Genomic DNA, 25,263 nt, shown 5'->3' with positions numbered 1-25,263 from the left:
GAGGTGGCTGCAGCAGATGGTGATCTGAACAGAAATGGCACATTTGATCACCTGGCATGAGGAAAAAAAAATTCATGTCCTTCCATTTCCTGCATGGAAATGGATCTCTGCATAGCAAATCATCATATACGAAGTATCCCCAAGATGGCTTAGCGCCTATATGATTGCAATCTAGCACCTTATGCATGTTGCTTGACTGTGCTATCTCAAGGCCTCGAGAGCTACAGATGCATTATTTCAATTCATATTTTTATCCTGCCTTTTGGTCAGGGTGGCTGAACAGCACATAAAACACAAATGAGGCCACTGTTAAAATAAATTAAGATCTAATTAAGGGAGATAATGGACACCAGTCCCCAACTCCCAGATGCCAATGGTCTAACCCCAGCCTCCAAAAGCAAACTGAATACCAGAGAGAGCTCTTACAAGGATGAGGCTGTTGTAAATGTCTGGCAGGAGGATATTCGATTTGCAGAGGTCTGGGCTTCCTGGCGCGCAGACGGGCACTGCTTGTCATCTACCTTAGGCATGGAAATGTGTGGAGGGCAGCGAAGTGGAGAAAGGGGTTTCCAGGGAACAAAATCTCTCTCCCTGCAACCAACCTTTTGCCAGTGCCAAATTGCTGAACATGTGCAGGCGACAAGGAGGGCCTTTTCATACTGGCATGACCCCAAGACTTGGGAAGGCCACCCAATCAAGCCTACAGCCTGCCTGGAAAGCTGCCGATCTTGCTTGCAGCTGCGCTAACCAGGCCATCGCTGACAAAAGGACAGATGGTTTCTAGTTATCAACATATCCTCCACTGGCACCACACAGCTGGCCAGGACTAGAAGGCCCAGCATTTCTTCAGAGCCTGTGTGAGATGGCGGTGATGGATGAGAATGGTGGGAAACACTTGGGAGGGGAGGTTGCCTAGCAACCACCCGCCTTGCTCCTTCTAGCACCCTTCAGGTTTTTGTGGACTCCCATCCACCTCAGCCAGCATGGCTAATGGTTAGGGACACCAATAGCTAGACAACAGCTGGAGAGCCACAGGTCTCCCTATCCTTAGGCCGGGGTGGTTGCTAAGCAACCAGCCATGTACTTCTATTAGAGAGAGAAAAGGGAGTTATTCCCCCATTGAAGCATATTATGTGGCTTTGTGGGCGGTGGCTCAGTGGCCCAGCTAGTGTTTGGCATGCAGGAGATCCTGGATTCAAATCCCCATGCTTCCAGTTGAAAGGCTCTCAGGTCACAGGGCTGATAAAAGGAGAGCTAATCCTGGAGAGCTGCTGCCAGTACGAGCAGGCAGCACTGAGCTAGATGACTCATCCTATGGAAGCTTTCTGTGTTCATATTATACAGTTTATACAGCACTAACAATATACCCAGTGCTTTACAGGCTCCCATAAGCCAGAAACAGTCCTCTGCCCAAATGGCCTTTGCAAACTAGATTTTAGCGGAGGGGAGGAGAGGCAGAGGGGTTGTGTTGCCAACTGTCAGGCTCCTCAGAAGGGCCGGAAGAACAAGGGGAATCAGCACAAGGGAAGCTTCTGCTGGCAGAGAGATGAAGGAGATGGAAGGAGCATCACTTGGTAAGTTTCTGCAAGTCAGGCGACTATAAGAAACATAGAGGAGAATGGGGAGGGGGGAAAGGTGAGTGAGAGTAAATGCAATTTCAGGTACAGTGGTACCTCGGGTTAAGTACTTAATTCGTTCCGGAGGTCCGTTCTTAACCTGAAACTGGTCTTAACCCGAAACACCACTTTAGCTAATGGGGCCTCCTGCTGCTGCTGCGCGGCCTGAGCCCGATTTCTGTTCTCATCCTGAAGCAACGTTCTTAACCTGAAGCACTATTTCTGGGTTAGTGGAGTCTGTAACCTGAAGCGTATGTAACCTGAAATGTATGTAACCCGAGGTACCACTGTACGTAGGCCAGAGATGCATACATTTCAAAAGTTAACCAAACCTCGGAAGTACTGGCACCTGTTTCAAGGAAAGACTGATGGTGCAGAACACTGATTGGCTGGCCCTTGTGACAATCACAAAGTCACCTTCAAGAGTGACTGTTAAACAAACAAACAAACAAACAAACAAACAAACAAACAAACAAACAAACAAACAAATTTATTACTTATACCCCACCCATCTGGCTGGGTTTTCCCAGCCACTCTGGGCAGCTTCCAATAAGAGATTAAAAATACATTAAAACATCAGTCATTAAAAACTTCCCTAAACAGGGCTGCCTTCAGATGTCTTCTAAAAGTCAGATAGTTGTGTATTTCCTTGACATCTGATGGGAGGGCATCCACAGGGTGGACGCCACTACCGAGAAGGCCCTCTGCCTGGTTCTCTATAACTTTGCTTCTCACAGTGAGGGAACCGCTAGAAGACCCTCGGGACTGGACCTCAGTGTCCAGGTAGAACGATGCCCACATGAATGCCACATGAATAAAACAACAACAACTCAGTTTTGTTACTCATAGTAACATTTGTGCCTCATAGTAGTGTGTGTGTGTGTAAATATTATATATGTACTTATATGTAAAGAATAGGCTTTTCTATTTAAAAAGAGAGAGACACAAATTTCACAGGGCTGGAAGGAATCCTTGGGTTTTTCCCTTTTTTGTTTAATATAGTCATGTATATTGCCATTTCTGAGAAACTGACTCATCAACAAAGGGTATCCCACGGTGCAGCCAAACCTATTGGTTTTGTCTCCATTTGGTGGCTATTTGTTACTCATATGACAGGCCAATCAAGGGAATGGCTAGTCCGGGTGAAATATGGCTTTTATCTGGTACTCATAACATTTGTTTTATCTTCTCTCTGTATCAGGTTAGTTTTTGTTGTAGCATCTAATTTATAGTGTAGTCCCTTGAAAATGTATTTTATTTTACGTGGCAATGTCTGTGAAAGCTGTTTTTGTTTTGTAGAAGTTCTCCCCCACCCTCCATTCTTTTCCTTTCTGTTTTTATTCTAAATCTCTTACCAGGCTATAATTTTAACTTCATAGTAATGTTTTGAAAATTAAAAAAAAGAGAGAGAGGTACAAATGCTTATTTAAATAGCTAAACATGCTGGGTGCCTGAGAAAAAAAAGTTAAGAAGCTCCGCCAAAAGCCTGCCTGAAGCATCGTGTGCATGAGTGTGTATATGCATGCAGATCAATGCTGCAAAGACAGACATGCATCTCAGTAGAGAAGTGAAGGAGAAAAGATGTAGCAGAAAAATGTGTGAGTCATGCCTGACAGGAAAGGCATCTGTTTCACGCCTTTCTTTCCATTAGGGATCAAATCTTAGGGTTAAGAAAAATACTTGGGTGAGGGGAGTGGACTTTGAGGAGGGAAGAGGGAAGTGGCATTGCATCGGTGTTCTGGGAGGCCATTTTAGGCATAAAAGCAAGGAAGGGGATGATTGCTGGTATAATTTAAGAGAAGAGACCTCTGGGTAACAGCAAATGAATAGGGAGGCATGAGACTTTAAACCCAAGCACAGGAGATGGTAGCACATGGTGAGATTCCCTGAAAAGTTCCCTCAGGACAGTGCTATGAAGTACTGGGAAGCTAAATGAGATCTGCCACCCTTGACCCAAAATTCCTAGACCAGGAATATCTGTCCTCAAATGCACTAGTTCAGGGGTTCCCAATTGGGAAAACATTTTTATTTAGGCAAGTCTATCCAGATATGTAGAATGTTGTTGTGCAGTTTAATGTGTTTTTTAGCTGATGCTAATTACTTCTGAATGTTTCAAATGGTTGTTTTTAACAGATCGTTACTGATAATTTCATTGTTTTATCCTTTTGTAAATCACTTTTTTTAACAATCAAGCAGGATATACCGTAAAAACTGTGAAACAGCAACTTAATAAATACACAAGCATGTGCTTAGATGAGCAAAGTAATCTGAAATTTTATTGACTGAGCCTTGGTTGGTGGTTTTTTGTTTGTTTGATTTTTAAAAGTGGAGGGATAAAAAGACCATTTTGCTCCTAGGGAAAAAGTCAAACAACAACAACAAAAGGTGCGCGTGCGCGCGCACACACACACACACACACACACAGACACACAAAATACACCAGCTACACATTTTCTGGATACATCAGCCTTCTGCAACCTTGTGTCCTCCAGATGTTGTCAGACTCCAACTCCCATCAGCCCCAGGGAGCATGGCCAACTGTAAGGGATGATGGAAGCAAAACATCTGGAGAGCATCAGGTTAGGGAAGGCTGGGATGTGCCGAAAAGGCAGCGAGAGGCAGATGTAAGTTCCCACACTCACCTTCCTTGGACGCCTGCCAAAATTCAAATGCTACTTTGAACGCCTGAGCAACTGTGAGGGTGACGGCTTGAGCCTCGGAGAAGAAGAAGATACAACAGCGATTATAACGGTGTATTAATAGACAGTTCTTCATGTAGATTTAAATCATTTGGAGGTTCCGCGCAGCTGAGAGATGTTAAACCAGGAACTCGTTCCTCATTCTACGGCTCTACAAGTCCCATGCCACCATTCAAGACTTAATTCAATATTGATGCCAGCAGCGGCGCCCACTGTTATGGAGAGAGGCAGCTGCAGAACTTGGAGAATGAGTTCAGACACTCGTTTGGGGGTGCTTATATTCAATCTGTAATGACTTTTTCTTGGGGGGGGGGTGAGAGATGAGGGCTGAGAGCCAGACTGAATAAGCCCATACTAAAGTGGTCCTCTGGATTTCTCAACCACACGTGTGCTTACAGACCAGTTTAGCCATGCCAGTGGGGACTCTGCAATGGCAGGATGCAGCAGGACTTGGGCTAAAATTCTGTGTGTGCGCATGCAGAGAGGGGTGTTACTGACTCACCCTGCACTTGAAACAGAAGGACTGGATTCCTTACACAAAATCTGTCTTTAAAAATACTAAAATCAAAAGGAGCTGTAGCTGCACAAGTGCTTCTCAGTGCTGAAGCTATCTCATTGACTGAAACATGCTATACCAAAACTTCTATACCGCTGAAATCGAGAAAAGTATCAGAGCAGAGTGCACCCTAAAATTAACATCTTCTATATATTTTTGGAAACAGCTAAAAATAGTTTAAAGTGCATTACCGAACACAACTAAATACAGATTTTAAACAAAAGAAAACAAGCACCAATGGCACCCTGCTGCAAAAGCTTGTCAAAATAAAAATGCATTCAATTGTTTCCGGAAAGCACAGATAGTGGGTGCACGCCACAGTAATAAAACCAACAATAAAGACTTCGGCATTTAATCAACTGAGGCACCCGTCATTACTTGATATTTGTGAGCTGGGGTGTGTGTGTGTGTGTGTGTGTGTGTGTGTGTGTGTGTGACAGAGAGAGAGAGAGAGAGAGAGAGAGAGAGAGAGAGAGAGAGAGAGGATTTGAGGGAAGCACTGCTATGCAAGCGGAAGGCCAGACATGTTGCAAACATTAGAGGAACACACTGTCAGTGGAGCTGTTCTGCCAGTGCAGATACAGGGTGGGAACCCTTGGGGTCTCAAATTTCAGCGGCACCCTGTGCAACCCCAAAATTTGGTGCCCCCCTGCATCTCGTGCTTTATTCTACATTATAGTTACAGTGTCCCCTGCAGTGTCCCCAAGGCTGCACGCCCAGTGTGACCAAACCAGTGACGCTCCTCTAAAGCTGCCTCAGGCAATGGGGGCGGGTGAAGCCCATGTGCGCCATATCCTGCACCCTGTCAATCCATAGCTACTTCCTTATCAATACCCCCAGCCCTGGCACAAGAATTTCACTCCACCAACTTAAGTGAGAGGGGACCAATAAGGTAGCCACACCCATGACAGGGCACAAGATACAGTAGATGATGGTCGTTGAGAGAGACCATCACTCAGATGACAGTGAGCATGGCATGGCGCTGGAAGAGGAAACTGACTAAGTTCGCACTTAATGGCACACTATCTGATTCACACTTTCCTGAAGCAATACACAAGCGTAAACACAGCCATCCTTCAAAATCTCCACTTTTCTGTGTTCTGCAATGAGTATAAAAATGCACAGACTAGGTAGGGCAAGGCGTGCATAAAAATGCAGATATCTGTGAAACAACAACATACAAACTGCACTATATTACTTTGCAAAAACATGTGCATTAGGGAAAATTGCATACAAGCATATAAATAGGAGAAAATTGCAGCAAAATGCTGGTAAAAATAGTACCTGCTTGTGTGAAAATGGGGAGAATAGAACTAATGATTGGAAAAGTAACCAATTCAGAAAAACTGAAATTGTCAGAAAACACCCATCCCCAGTACAGGGGGCTCCAGAGAAGCACTCTTCAACTTGCAAAGGGGGGTGGTGATGGGGAGAGGGACCAGCAGAGGGTCTGCAGGCAAGTAGACAAAGGTAAAGGGACCCCTGACCATTAGGTCCAGTCGCGGACAACTCTGGGGTTGCGGCGCTCATCTTGCTTTACTGGCCGAGGGAGCCGGTGTACAGCTTCCGGGTCGTGTGGCCAGCATGACTAAGCCTCTTCTGGCGAACCAGAGCAGCGCACTGAAACGTCGTTTACCTTCCCGCCAGAGCAGTACCTATTTATCTACTTGCACTTCGTGCTTTCGAACTGCTAGGTTGGCAGGAGCAGGGACCGAACAATGGAAGCTCACCTTGTTGCAGGGATGTGAACTGCCGACCTTCTGATCGGCACGTCCTAGGCTCTGTGGTTTAACCCACAGCGCCACCCGCTTGGGACTTAAAGTCACTGAGGGCTTTAAACACTAATGTGAAGGCCCTGAACTGGACCCAGAAACAAAATGGCAACCAGTATATGCATGTATGTTTGGTCCTGACCCAGGACTCACCAACAGCCTGGAATTACCACCTCCCTTCCCAATTTACAAATCTTACGAGGGTGGCCTGCAGGCAAGTTTTATTTGCCACAGGGGAGAAGCAAGTTAGGAGATGGACAAAACTTGTATCTGTGCCAAATCTCATTTGAAAGACTGAGCCATTTATATCTTTGGTGGAAGAGGAAAACATTTTTTCTTCTTCTTCTTATGATGGGTAAAGAAGAACAAACAACAAAAACAAAAACCCGCTCCTTAAATATGGTAATTAAGTATGAAGCTCCTCACAGCTGTTTACAATTTCGGCTGTCACATTCAAATCAAGTTTAATAGACCCAGATACGGGTGAGAATTGCCCAGCCGCTAAAAATATAGACTAATTATATGACAGAGATGGGGAAACTAAGACATACAATCAAGGTCTCTGCACCCTTTCCCCATATTTCTATAATGTCACATGCTTTTGTCCATTGGGAGAGAGAGAAGAACTTTGTTGTTCTTTCTGCATCAAAAGTTTACAAGGTCATTTAGGAAATGACACTGAAGACTGAAGTCGTCATTAAGAGGATTTTGGTGTGGAAATTTTTTAGGGAAGCATCAGAGACTGGGACGCACCTGTTAACCCAGCCTTTGTCAACCAGGTGCCCCCTTGATACTTTGGACTACAACTCCCATCAGCCCCAGCCGGCACAGCAGTTGGGAGTTGTAGTTCAAAGCACCTGGGGTTGGGCAAACCCTTCCACTATCCAACAGTTCTCCTCTTTAAACACTCCCACATTGAGGGTTCATTTTTAATGCTGTTTCTCCACCTAGGCTCTGCAACAGAAATTAAGTGCCATCTGCAAAGAGGGGTGTTGAAAGGTACTATTATTATTTGTTGAACTTATTAGTTGCTTTTGTTTACTGATGTAACTTAAAAGCGATTTACAACAACAAATAACTAATATACCTTAAAGCCAGCATAAAACAAAGCACAGAAGGATCTAAAACACATTTGTATTTTTAAAAGGTGGGATTAAAACGCCCCACCCACTGAAGAAGCCAGTGCGTCACAATGGTTAGGGTGTCAGACTAGGACCTGGGAGACCAGGGTTCAAATCCCCACGCAGCCTCAAAGCTCACTGGTTGACCCCAGGCCTGTCACCTCTCAGCCTACCCTCCTGCACCGGGTTGTTGTGGGGATTAAACGAGATGCGGGGAGAACCATACATGGCACTTTGAGCTCCTTGAGATAAAGGTGGAATATAAATGCAATCAATCAGTAAATAAGTAAGTACCGTATTTTTTGCTCTATAAGACTCACTTTTTCCTTCCTAAAAAGTAAGGGGAAATGTGTGTGCATCTTATGGAACGAGTGCAGGCTGCGCAGCTATCCCAGAAGCCAGAACAGCAAGAGGGGTTTGCTGCTTTCACTGCACAGTGATCCCTCTTACTGTTCTGGCTTCTGAGATTGAGAATATTTTTTTTCTTGTTTTCCTCCTCCAAAAACTAGGTGCGTCTTGTGGTCTTGTGCGTCTTATAGAGCGAAAAATACGGTAAGTAAGTACCATTCCGTCTATAAGACGATCCCATGTATAAGACACCCTCTCTTCTGGGGGACTCCAATTTAAGAAAATGGGGGGAGATGGCCCCTGTGTATAAGATGCCCCCAAATTTTGGACATTATTTTTTAGGGGGAAACCTAGTCTTATACATGGAAAAATACGGTAAGTAAACTGAAAGGCTTAATGGGCTCAGGCCCATGACACAAATTTGCGCATACAATTTTTTTTTTGTATAGACATCTCTGGGAATATTAATATGCTGGGTGGCCAGGGTCTCACAAGCCCTGTAATTTAAAATGTGCTCAGCCACCTTGTAAGCAATGAGTGTTTTTTCTTTGAGTTTAAAAGCAAAGAAAGAAAAGGATGGGAGATCCAGGCCTGAACCCTCCCCTCCCCCCCGGCCGCCTGGAGAAGCCACAGATTGAATCTGAGATTGTCTCCATGCAAACATGCATGCAGCTATGGCTGTTCTCCAAATAGAACATAATGAATGCGGTACCAGGTGCAAGGACCACATGCAAGGTTGACTTATTTTCAGCGTTTGCATCCCACCTCTCTAGCAAACATGCAGGGTTTGTATCTGCACCGAGTCTTTTCTTGATGATTCACCTATACCTGTCACAGCACACTTGCAGAATTTGACAGCTTTTAGACTTGGGGATGCTGATGATACCAGGAAAAACAACAGAAGGCACCTTCAGTTTTATTTGCTCTAGGTCCAATATCCTTAATATGTCTTTATTGGTTTAGATCAGGGGCAGCCTATGTGGTGCTGAACTACAGCTCCCACCATACCTTGCTATTTGGTTGTACTGGCTGGGGCTGGGGCGAGTTGGGAGTTCCAGCATCTGGAGAGGATGACATCATCCACCTCTGATTTAGACAGATAGGCAGACATAGGTCAGATTCACATCTGTCAAGGTTATGTCTTCTTCTCCTTATGGGTTCAAGCGCCAATCTACTGCTACAAACCATGCTATTGATTCTGCCAAGTGACCCATCACTAATCTGTCAGTGTGGCTCAAGTGAGCCACTGCGCATTTAAAGCTTACCCACCCCACTGCTGAACTTCACACTCAGAGGTTTTGGATAAGCTTTTGAGGAACCCCAGGATACTCTTAAACATAATCTGAAAGCCCGCTGGTCTTACATTATCTTTGGTGTTCCTTCTGCACCCTTGTCCAAGCTGTGCCCGCAAGAGGTGCTTCCATCACCCCACCCTCGTCACCTCACTGCAAAGAAATGCATGCATTGCTCAACCAGCTATTAAAACACAATACTGACCATTTTCCGTTTGGTGCAGAGGAAAGCGTGGCACTCCAGGTTCTCATTGTGCTGGCTCTGTGCAATATAGGCAAACACCTTGTCATGCACTTTGTCTGCTGTGCAGTAGGATATCCTGTGAACAATGGCAAAACAAGACATTAAATACACATTATTATTATTTAAAAGGGGGGGGGGGTTGCACTCCACACCCAAGCCTCCCTTCCTCCAACACCACAAGTTCTAACGCTGTAAAATTCGGCAAACCACACATGCAAGGGGTCTTACACAAGTGTCTCCAAAATGACTGAGGCTGATGGGAGTTGCAGTACGAGATATTGGGGGGGGGGGCACCAGGTTGGTGCAGGATAGGATAAGGCAGGGGCAGGGGGGACCTCTGGCCCACCAGGGTGTCCAATTTAGCTCGCAGGGCCATTTCCCCTAACTACACCCGCCTGCCAATCAGTGAGTTTTAAATGTATGGCATGAATGTGGTCTATGTGCTGTGTGAAGAAATGTCTTTCTTTTGTCTCTCAGGAATCTTTCAACTTGGGTGGATGGGCCCAAGTTCTTGTATCATGGGAAAGGGAGGAAAACTTTTCTTGTTAGAAACCAAGAGCTAGGCTGCTAAAGAGGAAGAGCCTTAATTCTCTTTTGTGGACTTATGAGCCTGAACATGCCACATTTCATAAAGAAACATTTCACAGAAAGGTTTCAGACCTGTCACATGGTAAATACAGACTATCAATTATTTTTATTTGTTTATAAGAATTTATAAAGCCATCAGTCAAAAAAATCATTAAGTAGTATACACAGAACAATTGAAAGCTATAAGACCAGCAAAATTTAAAAGCTATATATACACGTGTAACTTGTTCATATTTACTGCCTTACTACACTTATATCCCACAATGGATATATTTGCATATCTGTCTGTCTGTCTGTCTGTCTGTCTACAGCAGGCGTCTTAAAACTGTAGAATGAGTTGCAGCAAACCCCAAGAGACAAGAGTGCTCTTGTACCAAACTAAGTTCTGCTTAAGCAGACTCATTAAAATTAAGGAACCTACAGTAGTCATGTCTATTAATTTAAATGGGTCTCCTCTGAGTAGCACTAGCACTGGAGACAACCCTATGGCTTTGCATTGTTTTCCGACGGCATTGATTTTCATGCCTGATTGTGCTTTTACTCTTAAATAGCTTTGATTGACTGATAAGGAAGGCGAGGTAAAAACACTAAATAATAATTTTATTAAAATTGTTTCTACCTTACCCTCTGTCAAAAAAGTCCCCACAGGAGAAATTAGTACAACTGTTTAATACAGTGTAAAATACACAACAAAGAAATAAAACAATGGGGACACACACACACACACACACACACACACACACACACACACACATAATTAAACTGTGAAACCAACCAAACCAAACTCTCACTAGCAAAGCACAGCAGTGTGGGCAACAGTATATATCAATCTGCCGGTGCTTTTCAGAAAAGGTCAAGGGTTTTCACTGCCTGTCAGAATGCAGGCAGCAATCGAGGCAGGTTGATACCTCCCCTTCAGAGAGGGCATTCCAAAACACTGGGTGCACCATCAAAAGGTCCCAGCTGGCACACTTTAGATGGCAAGGGGCCTTGAAGCAGGCCTTCAAATGTAGAGACGAAAGCGGGAGCCAGATGTGTGAGATTCTGAAGACATCCTAGTACAGATCGAAGCTGTTTGTAGGGGCCAGGTGCTCAGAGCACCTTTTGTGTACCAGTTGCATGCCTCTTTGCTTCTGTGCCTAATTTAAAGAGCTGCAGGTTAAATCACAGAGCCTAGGACTTGCCGATCAGAAGGTCAGCAGTTCGAATCCCTGTGATGGGGTGAGCTCCCGTTGCTCGGTCCCTGCTCCTGCCAACCTAGCAGTTCGAAAGCACGTCAAAGTGCAAGTAGATAAATAGGTACCACTCCAGCAGGAAGGTAAACAGCATTTCCGTGCACTTCTCTGGTTCGCCAGAAGCAGCTTAGTCATGCTGGCCACATGACCTGGAAGCTGTACGCCGGCTCCCTCAGCCAATAAAGCGAGAGGCCGCAACCCCAGAGTCGGCCACGACTGGGCCTAATGATCAGGGGTCCCTTTACCTTTAATAGCTTTTAAAGCCCTACACCAGGGGAGAGCAATCCTTTTTCTGTCTGGGGTTACATTCCCTCAGAGGTAATCTGTCAGGGGCGGCACACCAGCAGGAGGTGGGGCTGAAGACCAAAGAGGCTGGGGCCATCCCCTTTTCTCCTCATTTCTGCCAACATCTTTTCTCTGTCACCCACTTTCTCACCATTTCTGCCTCCTTGGCACCCACATGAAATCTGGCTAAAGGCCATACCTGCTCTACACGGTTTAGAACCAGGTTCTTTGAAGGAACAGCGTATGAAGTGAGAGAGGGAAAAGCCAGGAACAATAGAAGAGGAGCCCTGATTCCCAATGGGACTCCTGGGTTGTCTTGCCTCCTTACAGGGTTGAAGCCCTGACTGAGCAGCCCCTGGCCAGTGGCACTAACAATAGGGGGCCATGGGCCATGAGAACCCACAACGTTTTTGGGGTTAATCTCTCTCAGCTGTGCCCAGTGTTTCCCTGTAGGCAAGCGAAACCCCCGACCTTGAGATTAAGAGTCTTATGCTCCACCAACTGAGCTATCCCAGGCAGATATAAAGCACCCACAATACTGGAAATCCAACTCAGCCTCTCCACAGTAGTTTCTGAGATGATCAGTCCCTGGCCACTTACTTCGCAGCTAATATTTTCACCATAAGGCCTAGAAACTTTAAAAAAAACAAAAACAGAAGCTGATAGGATGCTGAATTCTAATATAAACCTCTGTGCTTTGCACCAAACAGCACAGCACTTATATTGTGAGGCTTTGCCTTACAAATAAGAGAAACAAATGAAAGTTTCAGGCACACACCATGCACAGATTCATAGAGTTTGCTTATCAGATCAAAGCAGAGAGAATGCAATTTTCCAGGCTGAGATCTTATAACGCTAGGGAAATGCAGAAAAACAAATACCCATCCATCTTCCCAAAAGCTCTGCTTTCTAAGGAGTGCTTCCATTTTTAAAACAGGAGAGTGTGCGGGGGTGGGGAAGAGTACTCTGAGCTCAGGAAATCCTGCCAACTCTTGCTCTTCTGCGATGTGCCCACCCCATTCTGTTAGAGAAGCTGAAGGCCAGCATGGGCATCACACCAGGAGGGGCCGCCCTATCTGCCCACCAATATGGGAGTGAGTGATGTGCATGCCAGGTGCTTGGAGCAGCCAACTACTCCTTAGCAGTTATTGCCCCCCACCCACCCATCAATGCCCTGATTATACAAAAGCCTAAAAATGGGCCACTTTGTATTTAAAAATGGCCTGCTATAAATCCCCAGGGCAAGATGTAGGCTTCATTCTCCCTGCCTAAGAAAGGCTACCAGGTCTTCATCAGGCTTCTCAGCACATTTCTACCAATTGCTGTTCTTGCTTGTAGCCAAGGACCACAGAAAGTTGGGGAGCAAGGCTGGGGTTGGTAGGAAGGGAAGCTTCAAACACATTTCCAATCTAAGTGGAGAGCTCCCTTCTGAGTTGGGGAAGAGCTGCAGCTCAATGGTAGAAAGACCCCATGTAGAATTTCTGGTATCTCCAGGAAGGGCTGGGAAAGTCCCTTGCCTGAAATCCTGCAGAGCCACTGCTACTAAGGATAGACCAGCCTCCACCAACCTGGTGTCTTACTGATGTTTTCAACTACAATTCCCATCAGCCCTCAGCTCTTTGTTGGGAAGGGCCACAGCCGTAGTGGAGCATCTGCTTTACATGCAAAGGTCCCAGGTTTAATCCCTGAAATCTCCAGGTGTGGTTGTGAGAAAACCTTGCCTGAAACCCTGGAAAGCCACTGCCCGTCAACACAGACAATAGAGTCGTACCTTGGAAGTATAACAGAATCTGTTCCGAAAGTCCGTTCGATTTCCAAAACATTCGGAAACCAAAGCGCAGCTTCTGATTGGCTGCGGGAAGTTCCCGCAGCCAATCGGAAGCCACGCCTGACATTCGGCTTCTGAAAAATTGTTCAAAAATCGGAACACTTACTTCCAGGTTTCGATTGTTCGGGAGCCGAGGCATTTTGAGATCCAAGGTACGACTGTACTGAGCTAAATGGCCAAGGGTTTGACTCAGTTTAAGGCAGCTTCCTATGTTCTTGAACCTCAGGAGAGGGCTAGAGGCGAAAGAGGACATAGCAATGAGTGTGCCAAAAATGCACAAGGAGGACTCACATCAGGCCTAGTGAGGAATGAGGCTCGGGAGGGTGTGTGACCTGGGGTTGAAATGCCCGAAGGACCGCACATGCATTCACCCCAAGTTTTGCAACAGAAGAACATGACTTGAAGCAGAAAATCACTCATCACTTGCAGGGAGCAGCAGTTCAAAGCAGCATGGTCAGTGCATCTTGAATTATCTTTCCCCCACACACCAAGCCTGATGAAGATCTGATGACCTTTCTCAGGAGGAGAGGATAAATCTTTCCCTGGGGGTATATAGTCTGTCATTTATTTATTCAGCAGCACTGTGTCAGAGCGCACTTAAGTTTCAGGACAACTCAGAAGTGAGCTGTCCACTCGATGAAGAGACAAGTTCAGCTTGCACATCTCGGGACTGCAAATGCGTTTTGACACTTCCTCCAAACCCCAGCGCTGTCCCCCAATTCTCTGTGGTCCTTGGCTACAAATGAGAAAGAGAAACTGATGGAAAGGTGTTGAGAAAACGCTGCCTGCGAAGATCATCCTCAAACTCTCACAGGTTCAAGCATCATTAAAGCAGCATGACGACAGGCACTCAGCCCATGAGCTGAGGAACATCCCTTTTGGCAGGATGACGCTCCCGTTGACTGGGTGAAAAACAGCTTTGAACTCTACAAGCCAATAATGGCTGGTGCTTGAGGGATGTCTTTCTAACAGCATTCCCCAATCTGGTGCCCTCCAGATTTTGTTGGACACCAGCACCCAGAAACCTAGCCACTGGCAGGGGTAATGGCAATGAAGTCCAAAACACCTCTCATAGGCAGGAGGTTGAAGAAGGTTGTCTTACAAAAACAACTGTGGGTATTTCACCTATTCTTGGAAGGGCATTCATAGATAAACAGCGTGACAGAGAAACTGGCCTTGCTGACCATTGTGCAGAACGATGTCCATATCCGACAGGATTGTGAAGAAAAAAACCATGGTTTGGTTTAGTCATCTGTGTAACAACTTGTGGTTTGTTGAAAAACTATGGCTTGGCATTGTGAGCGAACCAGCTTCCTATGTTTTCTTGTATTCTGCAATGCACCATGCATATTGATGGTGCAAGAGTGATAAATTAATAATAAAAATACTAGTGACGTTGGCCCCAAAACTGTAGTACCCTCAAATGGCTGTCCCATAGCACAAAGCTGTACCAAGCGTCCCTTTGTCATGAGCAAGGGGCTGTTCCTCTTGAGTTTTCCAGGGTTTAAAATACATTCAAAATTAATTTACATTGCATTAAGTGTCTAGTTGTGCTCCAGTGTGGCCTACATTTGTCCTACATGGAGCTTCACAGTGCTTTGTTTTTATAAGAGGCACTTATGTTTTCCCTCTTTCCCTGTAATTGGTTTTTTTAAGCTGTTAAATGCTGGTTTTTGTAACAGCAGTAGAGACTCTGAAATCCATTCAGCAAGCAAAAAATTAGTGTGTTTTTAGAAAAACGGGTTCCAGAGGGGCCCTCCTAAGTGACACCTACAAACTTTATTTATCTTTAGGAGTAAAATACCACTCCTGGTAGCCTCTGAAATTAATGATTTTTTCCACACAGTGTACGCAAGAGGCTATGAAGAAGAAGGCCACAGACGTCACCCAGAACTACTTTCAACTAATGACCGAGCTTCCCGGAAACTGCTGAAGGCCTCTGACAGCTCCCACCTGCTTTCTTACTTAAATCCAGTCCCAGGGTGGCCCTGGCTGTCAGCTTCCTCCTCCTTACTCTCCGCGTTGCCATTATAGAACTCAGCAGAGAGGAGGATGGGGAGGAAACAAGAATTATTTGGCTCTGACTCTCCTTGGCTTTGGCTCCACCAACTGTTGACCTTTCTGCCTTCTGCCTACCAGCCACCACTGGTTTCAATTCTCCTGCAAAGGGGATTTCAAAGGGAGGCTACAGCATGAAGCTGCAGAATGAGAACTTATCAAGACATTTGATTCTATTCATTTGGGGATGATCACAGCGAAGGCTTCCTGTCCCGCTGCAGGCGCTAATTAGCTCAGCAAAGCTAAGATGACTGAGTCATCACCAAATAAGTGCTGTTGGGAATGGCTGCAATGTTTATCAGCGTACATTTAAGCTTCAATTGAATTATCACAAATTGTAATTTTTGCATTTCATGCTATCTGAACCCACTCTTTACTTCTTTACCCCCCCTACTTTTGCAGCCTAAATAAATAAATAAATTTATATGCTGCCCATCTGACTGGGTTGCCCCAGCCACTCTGGGCAGCTTCCAACAAATTAGAAGGATAGCTCAGCTGGTTAAAGCACAGGGCCAATAATGCCAAGGTTGCAGGTTCAATCCCTGTATTGTAGCAGTTTCATATTCCTGTATTGCAGGGGGCAGGACTAGATGATCCTCAGGATCCCTTCCAACTCTACAATTCTATGATCATTATGTAGAGGCAAAATGATAAAACTACAGTGAAACATCAAACATTTAAAACATCCCTAAACAGGGCTGCCTATAAACATACACACACCTTTCAACTGGGGGTAACGCATCTGATGAAGTGCGGCTCTTTTCCACAGCATATGAGTTAGTCTTTAAGGTGCTAGGGGACTGTATGGCTGCATTTGCACATAACAATGAGTCTGTGAGGAGGAGGCTGCTGTGCCTGTGTAAGTCTTTGCAGGAAGACCCACCAGCAATAAATCAGGTCAGTCTGGAGGGGTCATGCCTCTCCTCTCAGCGTGCAGAGATAAAGCAGAAACACTGAGTGGGAAGCATGGGCCTGGTGAGGAATCAGAAAGAAGAAAGCTGAGAGAAGCACAGGAGTGGATAGAATGAGAAGTCCAAGCGGTGAGCCTATTATAAAAGGAGACTGGTGAAGCCTAAGGAAAGTGGGGATAGGGGCAAGTTCAGGGGAATTCAAAAAAGGGGTCTCAACTTGTATAGCAATGGCCCCACTCAGTACACAGTCTAGAGTATCTTTTGGAGGGATGTGTGTAAAGTGGTGGATAAACACACTTCACAGAGAACGTATCTATTAACCTGGCAAGGGAATCTGAGAGGTGTGGGGCTACCACTGAGAAAGCCATGCTCCTTGCATCTGCCAGTATCACAGTTTTACCACCATGCCTTAAATACTTACTCTGTGTCTTTAAAAACTACAATTGGAACGTACCTGTATATTGAGATGTTTTCGATTGCCTCGTTTGTTACACTGTCACTGAGGATTATCCCTCTGGGGGACACTTTTAGAGTTACTTTCCGGAGCTTTCTGCCACTTGCTTTTGCCTTGAGAAAGAAAACATTCAACATGTTTCATGGGTCTGGTGGAGATAAATCAACTTATCTAAAAGTCACATATTAACTATGTACAGGAATAACAGGCAGATGTTGTTACTTGGAAACAGCTCCCAAACCTGCAAAAAAAAATTGCGCCATTTTGTTCCTCTTCAGTAAACCTAGTAAGAAGAGGAACAGAACAGAGTATCGTGCAGGAAGGCACTGAACAGGGACGCTCCGCAATGAAGTATTTGGCTGCAGGTTCTCATTTCTTCAGCAATATTCTTATTTCTTTCACTAATATGAAAAAACTCTGGTTTAAAAACCAGGGGAGTTGGTTTTGCAAACAATGAGCTTTTCTCCTCCTATCCACCAGGAGAATATATGCAAGTCACAGCACATAGCTGAGCTGCAGGAGCAGGTAACACATGAAAGGTAGCCTTTCATATGGCCTAGAACAGGAGCGTGAGGGGCCTGTGGCCCTCCCAATTTTGTTGGACGTCAACTTCCCAACCACTGACCATGTTTGCTGGGGTTGTTGGGAACTGGAGACCAACAAAAATACCCAGAGAGCCGCAGGTTCATCCGCGGCCTAGAAACCCTTTTGCGAATTTTGAAAACTGCAGAGGTTAAATGAGGTTTCATGATGTCATGATTCATACTAATTCTAATTCAAGGAAAACAAATTGAATGAAGCATACAAAACAATAAAATTCAAATTTATCACGTAGCGGTTTATTTGACCCCATAAAACACTTCCACACCCCATGGGAGCCCTCCTATGGACTGAGGTCATCAGATGGGCCCCTGCTTAAGATATTCTTCCTCTTCATTTGATGGGGACAAACATCAGGATCTTTGCTAGCTGCCACCCCAATCCACTGCCAGAAGAAACCCGCTCAAGTATAACTCTACAGATTTTTAGCAAGATATGCAAAGCCTCCTTTATTCAAGCAAGTTTTTAGTAACTTGCTATAAATCAGGCCACTTTTATGTTGGCTAATTTCCTATAATTGCAAAGCATTTTATGCATTTTATGAACTGCTTTCTGTTTTATGAACTGAATTTTAATGGTTTTTAATGTCACTTGAACGAGTTTCCCTACTGTTCTTGAACATAAGTTTAGAGTGCATGGCTATAGGCCGAATTGAAGTGTTAACACGTAGGATCTGTAGCAGAAAGTTGCAGTGTGAAGTGCTGCTGTTCAGACGTCTAGTCGCTCCATCCTATTTCCCTCCCTCCTCATTTTTCCACCCCTCCCAACATCTAACCAGAATTCCATGCCCACTGAGCACTTGTTTGGAGTTCCCCCTCTGCACCCCTAGTTCAAAAATTTCCTTAAAATATGTTTTGTAACTTTTGTGAATTTTGGGGGTTTTCCAAACCTGCTAACACCCTTCACTTGACCACAGAAACAGAGCCCCCATCTGAGATCCTACAAAGAATTACAAAAACAAAAGCACAAGTCATCCACATTCCCAGTAAACTTTCAAACCTATCTGAAGTTTGAATGGGAGACAGAGCCAAAAACTCAGCTTTCAAGCACTGCTCTGGATTCAACAGGAAAGAGCTATGGAAGCTGTATATATACTGCTATGGCTGCTACCCTTCTAGCCTAGGCGTAACGGAGGACATTTGGGGGTGTGAGGATATGAAGTAAAGGGCAGCTCACCGTGGCTACAATTCTTTTGACAGCAGCAGCGGATAGCTCTTCACCTTTGGGTTGTTCGACGAGTGTCATGCCCAGGTACTTCAGGTTGAAGAGCATGCCCTCCAATAAGGTTTCTCTGGTGTCGGTCCAGTTTTCCGGGAGCTCTGTGGAATTAAGAAGGTTTATTGTTTAAGGGTACCTGGTACGAAACATTAAACGATTGGATAGAAGGGATATGCCCCAACTGCCCCCGCCCTTCAACCTGGGACACTTGACTTGATGTTTCGGGTTTCATAACAACTGGTTGCACTCAGGGCAGGTGGGATAAAAAAATAAATAAATTTATAAAAAAATAATAATTAAAACTTCTAGCTCTGTGTTGCATTTTTCACAAACAAGTAGGGATGCTTTAGCAACCCCTTCTGTTAAAAGGCTTGTGGAGGAAGGAAAAATGACTCCTTAATTGGTTTTGCACTGCTGGAAATATGGAAGAAAAACCCAGAGGTTGCGTATAACTTCTTTTTTGAAGGCTGCCCTGTGAGTCATCAATGGTTCATGCAAAGGCTGGGGATGCATTCTGTTAACTCCTGTACTCATAAGGCTCCTCAGTGCCGGCCAAAGTTATAGCATGGGAATGAAAGAGCAACAGACTTCCTCAATATATGCTAGTTGGAACAAATTCCTAAGGATAATATGCATGGCTGGGCCAAGAAATGTGAAGGTGTTATGCTTCATTATAGATTGACCCCCCTTCCCCCGCAAACGAACTAACAGCTGTCTCATTTGTACTAATTAACATGGGGCACAATCGGCAGGTATTTTTTTCTGAGCAAGCTTCCATCAACGCACAAGAGCGGAGCAACAAAATTACTGGAACATCCTGCTGGATTGCACTGGATGGCTCAGCCTGCCAGCCTCCCACTTCACAGCCCATAATGGCTCATCAAGAACAGGGCTTAAGGCAGGGTGCCTTGAGGAGTGTGGTGGTGAAAGGAGAGAGAGTATAGCTGCATTCAGGCTTCAAGGGTTTTACTGTGCTCTGGGCAAATGTGATAGGCAACTGGTCTTCCTCCCACCTTTGAAGTTGGCAGGGGTAGGCAGGAATTGTCCTAGAAGATAAAACAACAAGAGCCCTGTGAGATCATGCCAATGGCCCCATCTAGTCCAGCATCCTGTTCTCACAGTGGCCAAGCAGATGTCTACAGGAAGCCCATAAGTAGGACATGAGAGAAATGGCACTCTCCCACTCCTGATCTCTCAACAACTGCTTTTCAGAAGCAAATGGCCTCCATCTGCTACTGGAGGTCATATACAGCCATCATGACTAGTAACCAGTGATAACTGCCCAGCATTGAATAAAACTACACAATTCCCAGAGTGGTTTAACAGCCAATCCCTCTTCCCAGAGAATTATGGGACTGTGGCTAGGGAGTCTCCTAACACCTCTCAGCACCCTTAGCAAACTACAGTTCCCAGCTCAAGTTGACTTTGTTGCTCCAGCAAACACAGCTGGAAAAGGAAGGCCTTTATACTCCTTCCTGCTCGGGAAAATCCAATGGACAGCTGGGGATAGGACTAGATGACCCTCATGGTCCTTTCCAACTCTACAATCTTGTGACTCAATGGGCAGAGGCTGCTGGGAAGGTTCTCCAATAAGAAGGCTTCCACCTGAAGGTTCAGTGGTTCACCACATGGGGTAGCAACACTAAAGACACCAGCAAGTATCTATCTACTTACTGCTCAGGCCTTGGACCATATTTTTGCTTTGGCCCATCCATTTGCTGGTATGCAGCCTCCAGAAAGTCACTCAAGAGGAAATGCCGCCCTGGGGCTGGCGATGGGGTGGGGAAGTTTTCCCAACCCTGCTCTGAAGCTGGTTTAGAGCACAGTCTTCAGAGCCACATACAGGCAACTTTCCATTTGTGCACATTCAAGGCATGCATGACCACGAACATGTGCATCACCGCAAACCTGGAAGTGGCACAAAAGGAGCAAAAACAGACCCGAAAGAGTGCAAAACAGCAAAAATGGGATGAAAATAGTGCCTAGCAATCCTATGAGCCTTTGCAAGTGCAATCCCAGGAGCTCTTGCACTGACCTTTGAGGCCTGTGGAGAGTTGGAGTTTGAGCAAGGAAGTTTGGAGGGAGCGCTTGTGGTGTTTGCAGCCTTTTTCAACAGTGTTCCTGATATATGCAATTTCACTTAAACGTGTGGTGCCTCGGAACGTAACCCCCATGTAAATGGGGAGTTGCCTGTACCAACTAGAAAGCAGAAACTATACCCCCCCCCCCAGCCTGAGCCTACCCAGTCAAGCACAGGATACAAAGCTCAAGAGGAATTCTCACATTTCACAGGGCAGGAACGACCTGCTGCACAGCATGATCTGTGTACTTGCTTCTACTCTCTCCCACAATAACTGAGCAGCCTCAAATCTCCTGCCCACTTCCAAACCCGTTATCAGAAAGACAAACCATCTGTGCACAGGCTTAAGCAGGCTCTCCTCTTCATTAGCTTTTCACAACCTCAAGGCCTGTGCAGTGTCTAGTGATGTCACCCAGTCAGAAGTACTACCCTCTTGGCTAGTTGCCAGGGCTAGAAGGATGCACAGCCAGCAATTTATTTTTTACAAGCTCTTCTTTCTCATCCTGTCTACGTGCTTGCTGTCACCGTGCATAGGTATGCACTACTAAAGCACAGGGCAGGATGGGGGGAGTGAGAGAGATTGTTGGCAGGGGAGCCCTCTGCACCATGCATTTAAAGCAATACAGTATAATATTAAACAGCCATGGCTTCCCCCAAAGAATCCTGGGAAATGTAGTTCTGCTTGCTAGCAGACAACCCTTCCCCTGAGCTACAATTCCTAGAGTTCCCCTGGGAAGAGGATTGGTTTTTATATCACTCTGACATTTGCAGCTCTCTGAGGGGAAGAGGAGTCTTCAGCACATGAACAACTAACTGCAGCTCCCAGGATTCTTTGTGGGAAGCCATGACTCTTACTAGAACAAAAAGACCTCTAAGTGGGTTACAGTAGACAGGCTAAAATAATACGTAGAAGAAGGAGGAGGAGGAGTAGCCAAAAAACAAATCAATAAAATAAACACTGATACCAAGCATTGAAAGAGAGTAGAAAATAATTCAGTAACATAAAATACAAATCTGAGGGAAACCCTGTACAGCCCCAAATAATGAACGTTTGCAACCAAAACCATATTTTAAAGGAATTTGGTGATTGTAAGCTATTTGTCACCAGAGATATCGGGGTTGGCAGTCTAAAACAGTAATAAATAATAATTCCTGTCAAAAAGTAAGGGACAATGGGCGAGACTCATGTTCACATGAAATTTCCCCCCAAAATTCCTTCGCTTCCCTGCTCAAAAGTACCAGGAAATTCCTCCAAACACATGAACCCCACCACCCCCCTGACAGGAAATCTACACAATACAGATTTATCTCCACTGAGCTGTAGCCCAGTCACAATGAATTGCAGTAAGCAAAGCTCCATTCTAAAAAAACTGCAGGAAGGATATCGCAAAACGAGACCCAAGCAGGAGACAAGAGGCTAAAATTAGGCACCAGTTCAGGCTATCATTTGATGCCAACAAGCAAAAGGGAGAAGAGGTTTTTTTGTTTGCTCAGAAAGGCCTCAGGGACACACTCTCCCTGCAAACCTTCTAGTGGAAACTGAGAAGGTAACTGTATGCGGTTTCTCCTGTTTCCAGCAGCTGCGCCAGGTAGCGCCTCCTCCCCCCACAATAAGTAAAAGGCTGGATTTAAAATGAAACACAAGCAGCTATTGATTTTGAAAAGGAAGCTCCAGATTCAAGGAAAGAGGAGAAGAAGAACTAGCAAAATCTGCCCCCCGCCCCATTTCTCAAACGTTTTCTTACCCTGTGAAAAGCATTTTGTTCTCAGGGCACTGAGAAATTTAGGGTCAGCGTAGGGTTTTGAGCTCATCTTATCATCATCATAAGGTGGTCAAAGATGGTGTTTGTGTTTTCCTTTCCTTCAGAAAGATTTCCCTAGCATTCCTTCAGCCTCCCCAGCTGCCCAGACTTCCTGTGTGAAAAAGCCCTATGGGAGGAGTTCCTATTTCATTTAACAAAATTTGTATACTGCCTGTTTGCAAGAAAGCTTCTAAGTGGCTTACAAAAATATGAAATAAAACATTAATATTCTTGGGTGGGGGAGTTAAAAACAAGTATCAAAAAACATTCAAAAGTAGCCAAAAAGAGATAAAGCTCATGTAACTTCTACATGTCTGTCTGGGCTTGCCTAAACAGAACTGTTTTAAGCAGGGGCTGAGAAGAAGATAAGGAAGGTGTGTGCTTGAAATCAGTAGGCAGGGAGTTCCAAGGGGAAGGTGTTGCAGCACTAAAACATTCATTTCATTATGTGGCATGTATAACAGTGTCAGTTCTGCAAGTGAACTAGTCCCAAGCCGTAAAGGGCTTCATACACCAACACCTTGAACCTGAGCAAATGGGCAACCAGAGCAGATCTCCAGGCACAGGTATAATATGCAGAGAGGTCCCACTCTCAAGGGAAGTCCCACATAGAGTGCATTGCAGTAATCCAACCCAATGGAGTGAATCATGGGTTACGGTATGGTACCTTTCTCTTGGGCTTTAACTGAAGTGCAGGAACCCAAAATGGTTGCAGAGTGCAGATGAAAGGCCGAATAAATAATAATAAAGAGATGTTAGGTTGCAATCCTGTACACCAGCTATGTGGGGAGCTGGTAGCCCTCCAGATGTCAGATGATTTGCAAAGAGAAGGAAAGGACACTGGCAAAAACCTCAAAAGTCAGGACCGCACTGCAGCCCATGACATGAGATTTTCACCGATATTTTCTTTCCCCTTTGAATTAAAAAAATTATCCATTTCTTTTCTCATTCATTGAGGCAGGGGATTTAAAAAAAAAAAAACTGCAGAAATTTTCAGCTCAACTCTAGTTAAGACATAGCCTTGCAACTTAAATGTTAATACTTTGACCATATTTAAGAATTGCCAACCCACTGTTTTAGACAGCTTGCTTATTTTCGTCCTGGGCTGGCAGCGTTTTATGTATTTACTGTATTGTCTTAGCTGGTTGTATAGTTTGGGGTGTATTATTCCTAAGATTTAATTCTGCTTTGATTGTACTGCTGTTCGATTTCTTTATTTTTAATTATACTGCCCTGGGATCCATGCCATAGCTGTCAACTGTCCCTTATTTGGCGGGAAAGTCCCTTATTGCAGCGCTGTGTCCCGCTGCTGTCCCTTATTGATGATGTCCCTTAAATTTCCCGGGTTTCAAAGGAAGCAGCTCCTCTCCCTCCTTCCCTGCCAGCCAGGGAGGAGGGAGGCTCCAACTGTGTTGCTTGGCTGCGTTGCTCACCCAATAAGGAGTCTGAGAACGACTGGGGGGTGGAGCTTGCATGCCTTGTGCCAATCAAATTGGCCACGTTGCCTGGGGACACGCCTTTGCTCAGCACTTCCCAGCGGAGTGGTGACAGTGGTTTTCCTTGCTGCATCCCCTTTGCTGGGTTGCTGTGCTGTGGGAACCACCACTTGAGGTGTCGTTTGGCTGCTGGCTGGTTTTTCTGCCTTTGGCTTGGAGGGGCTCAGAAGTTGAACATACCTGTGTTCGGAAAATCCCTTATTTTGGCTGCTGATCCCTTATTTTTGAGGCTGCTGGTCCCTTATTTTCAAATCTGCAAGTTGACAGCTATGATCCATGCTTTACATGAAACCGTGCTTTTAGAAAATTTCAGAAATAAAACAAGCCCATTTCTTACAATTTTATCAAGGAACTTCCAGCCCACACCAGAAACAATTCCTTTGGCATCCCAGCAATGCTCAGAACCCTTGACCTTTTGCCATTCCGGCACATATCAGTGCGTTTCTACTGAGGAGTTGTGAACAACAATGCTTGACAACTCGGGCAAAAAGAGTGATTTCATAAGAACAGAGGGGAGGTCTTAAGAGAAGCAGCGTTGACTAAGATACATTTGTCCAAATTCTCAAGCTTTGAACAAGAAGAGCAGTTTCTATGATCGGATTCCATATCAAGGTGTGTGTTTTATTCAAGGAGCAGAATATGCTATGACCAATTCCCACCTGTGAACAATAAGAAGGCGTCTGTTTTAAAGTGAGCAAGCAACAACCAGCCCCTTAAAGCTCAACACACCCTGCAAGGTAATCCTACATGACTCATAATTATGCCATCTAATTGCAAAGCAGAATTAGTCAGGGGGGAAATATGCAGGATGACTCAGGTGGAACGCACTGCGTGCAATAATGTGGCACACTAAAACTGCAGCGAGGGGTTGGACTTACACTGCACACAAAACAGGAAAGCTTGCCTGATTTTCTCCAGCTGCTTCAAACAAGCAGGTCTGCTTTAGGTTTTCAGTAGTTGTCTCCCCATTGGCCTTTATGTAAATGTGCACCAACACTAATCAATGCACTCATATGCAGGCCTACTCAGAAGCTGTCATGTGACTTCAACTGGATTTAGG

General features: G+C 45.1%; 1 protein-coding gene across 2 annotated transcripts in view; it reads right to left on the bottom strand.

Annotated features, from left to right (window-relative positions):
• Nucleotides 1-25,263, bottom strand: part of LDLRAP1 (low density lipoprotein receptor adaptor protein 1) — a 66,258-nt gene that overhangs the window by 18,481 nt on the left and 22,514 nt on the right. The window contains exons 1-5 of one of the 2 annotated variants that reach the window (XM_083751839.1): nt 20,500-20,707; nt 18,784-18,926; nt 17,008-17,120; nt 9,610-9,724; nt 4,259-4,331 (exon numbers count right to left, since the gene is read on the bottom strand). In XM_083751839.1, coding sequence (XP_083607965.1) covers nt 4,259-4,331; nt 9,610-9,724; nt 17,008-17,120; nt 18,784-18,926; nt 20,500-20,536 — 481 coding nt within the window. In that variant the 5' untranslated portion in view covers nt 20,537-20,707. Of the gene's footprint in view, nt 1-4,258; nt 4,332-9,609; nt 9,725-17,007; nt 17,121-18,783; nt 18,927-20,499; nt 20,708-25,263 lie in introns of those variants that run through there. The other variant, XM_083751838.1, reaches the window with a different exon arrangement.

This window comes from Podarcis gaigeae, assembly GCF_964106915.1.
Source record: "Podarcis gaigeae genome assembly, chromosome: 8".
NCBI lineage: Eukaryota > Metazoa > Chordata > Lepidosauria > Squamata > Lacertidae > Podarcis > Podarcis gaigeae.
The sequence above is the reverse complement of the archived record's forward strand: the minus strand, read 5'-3'. Positions and strand labels throughout refer to the sequence as shown.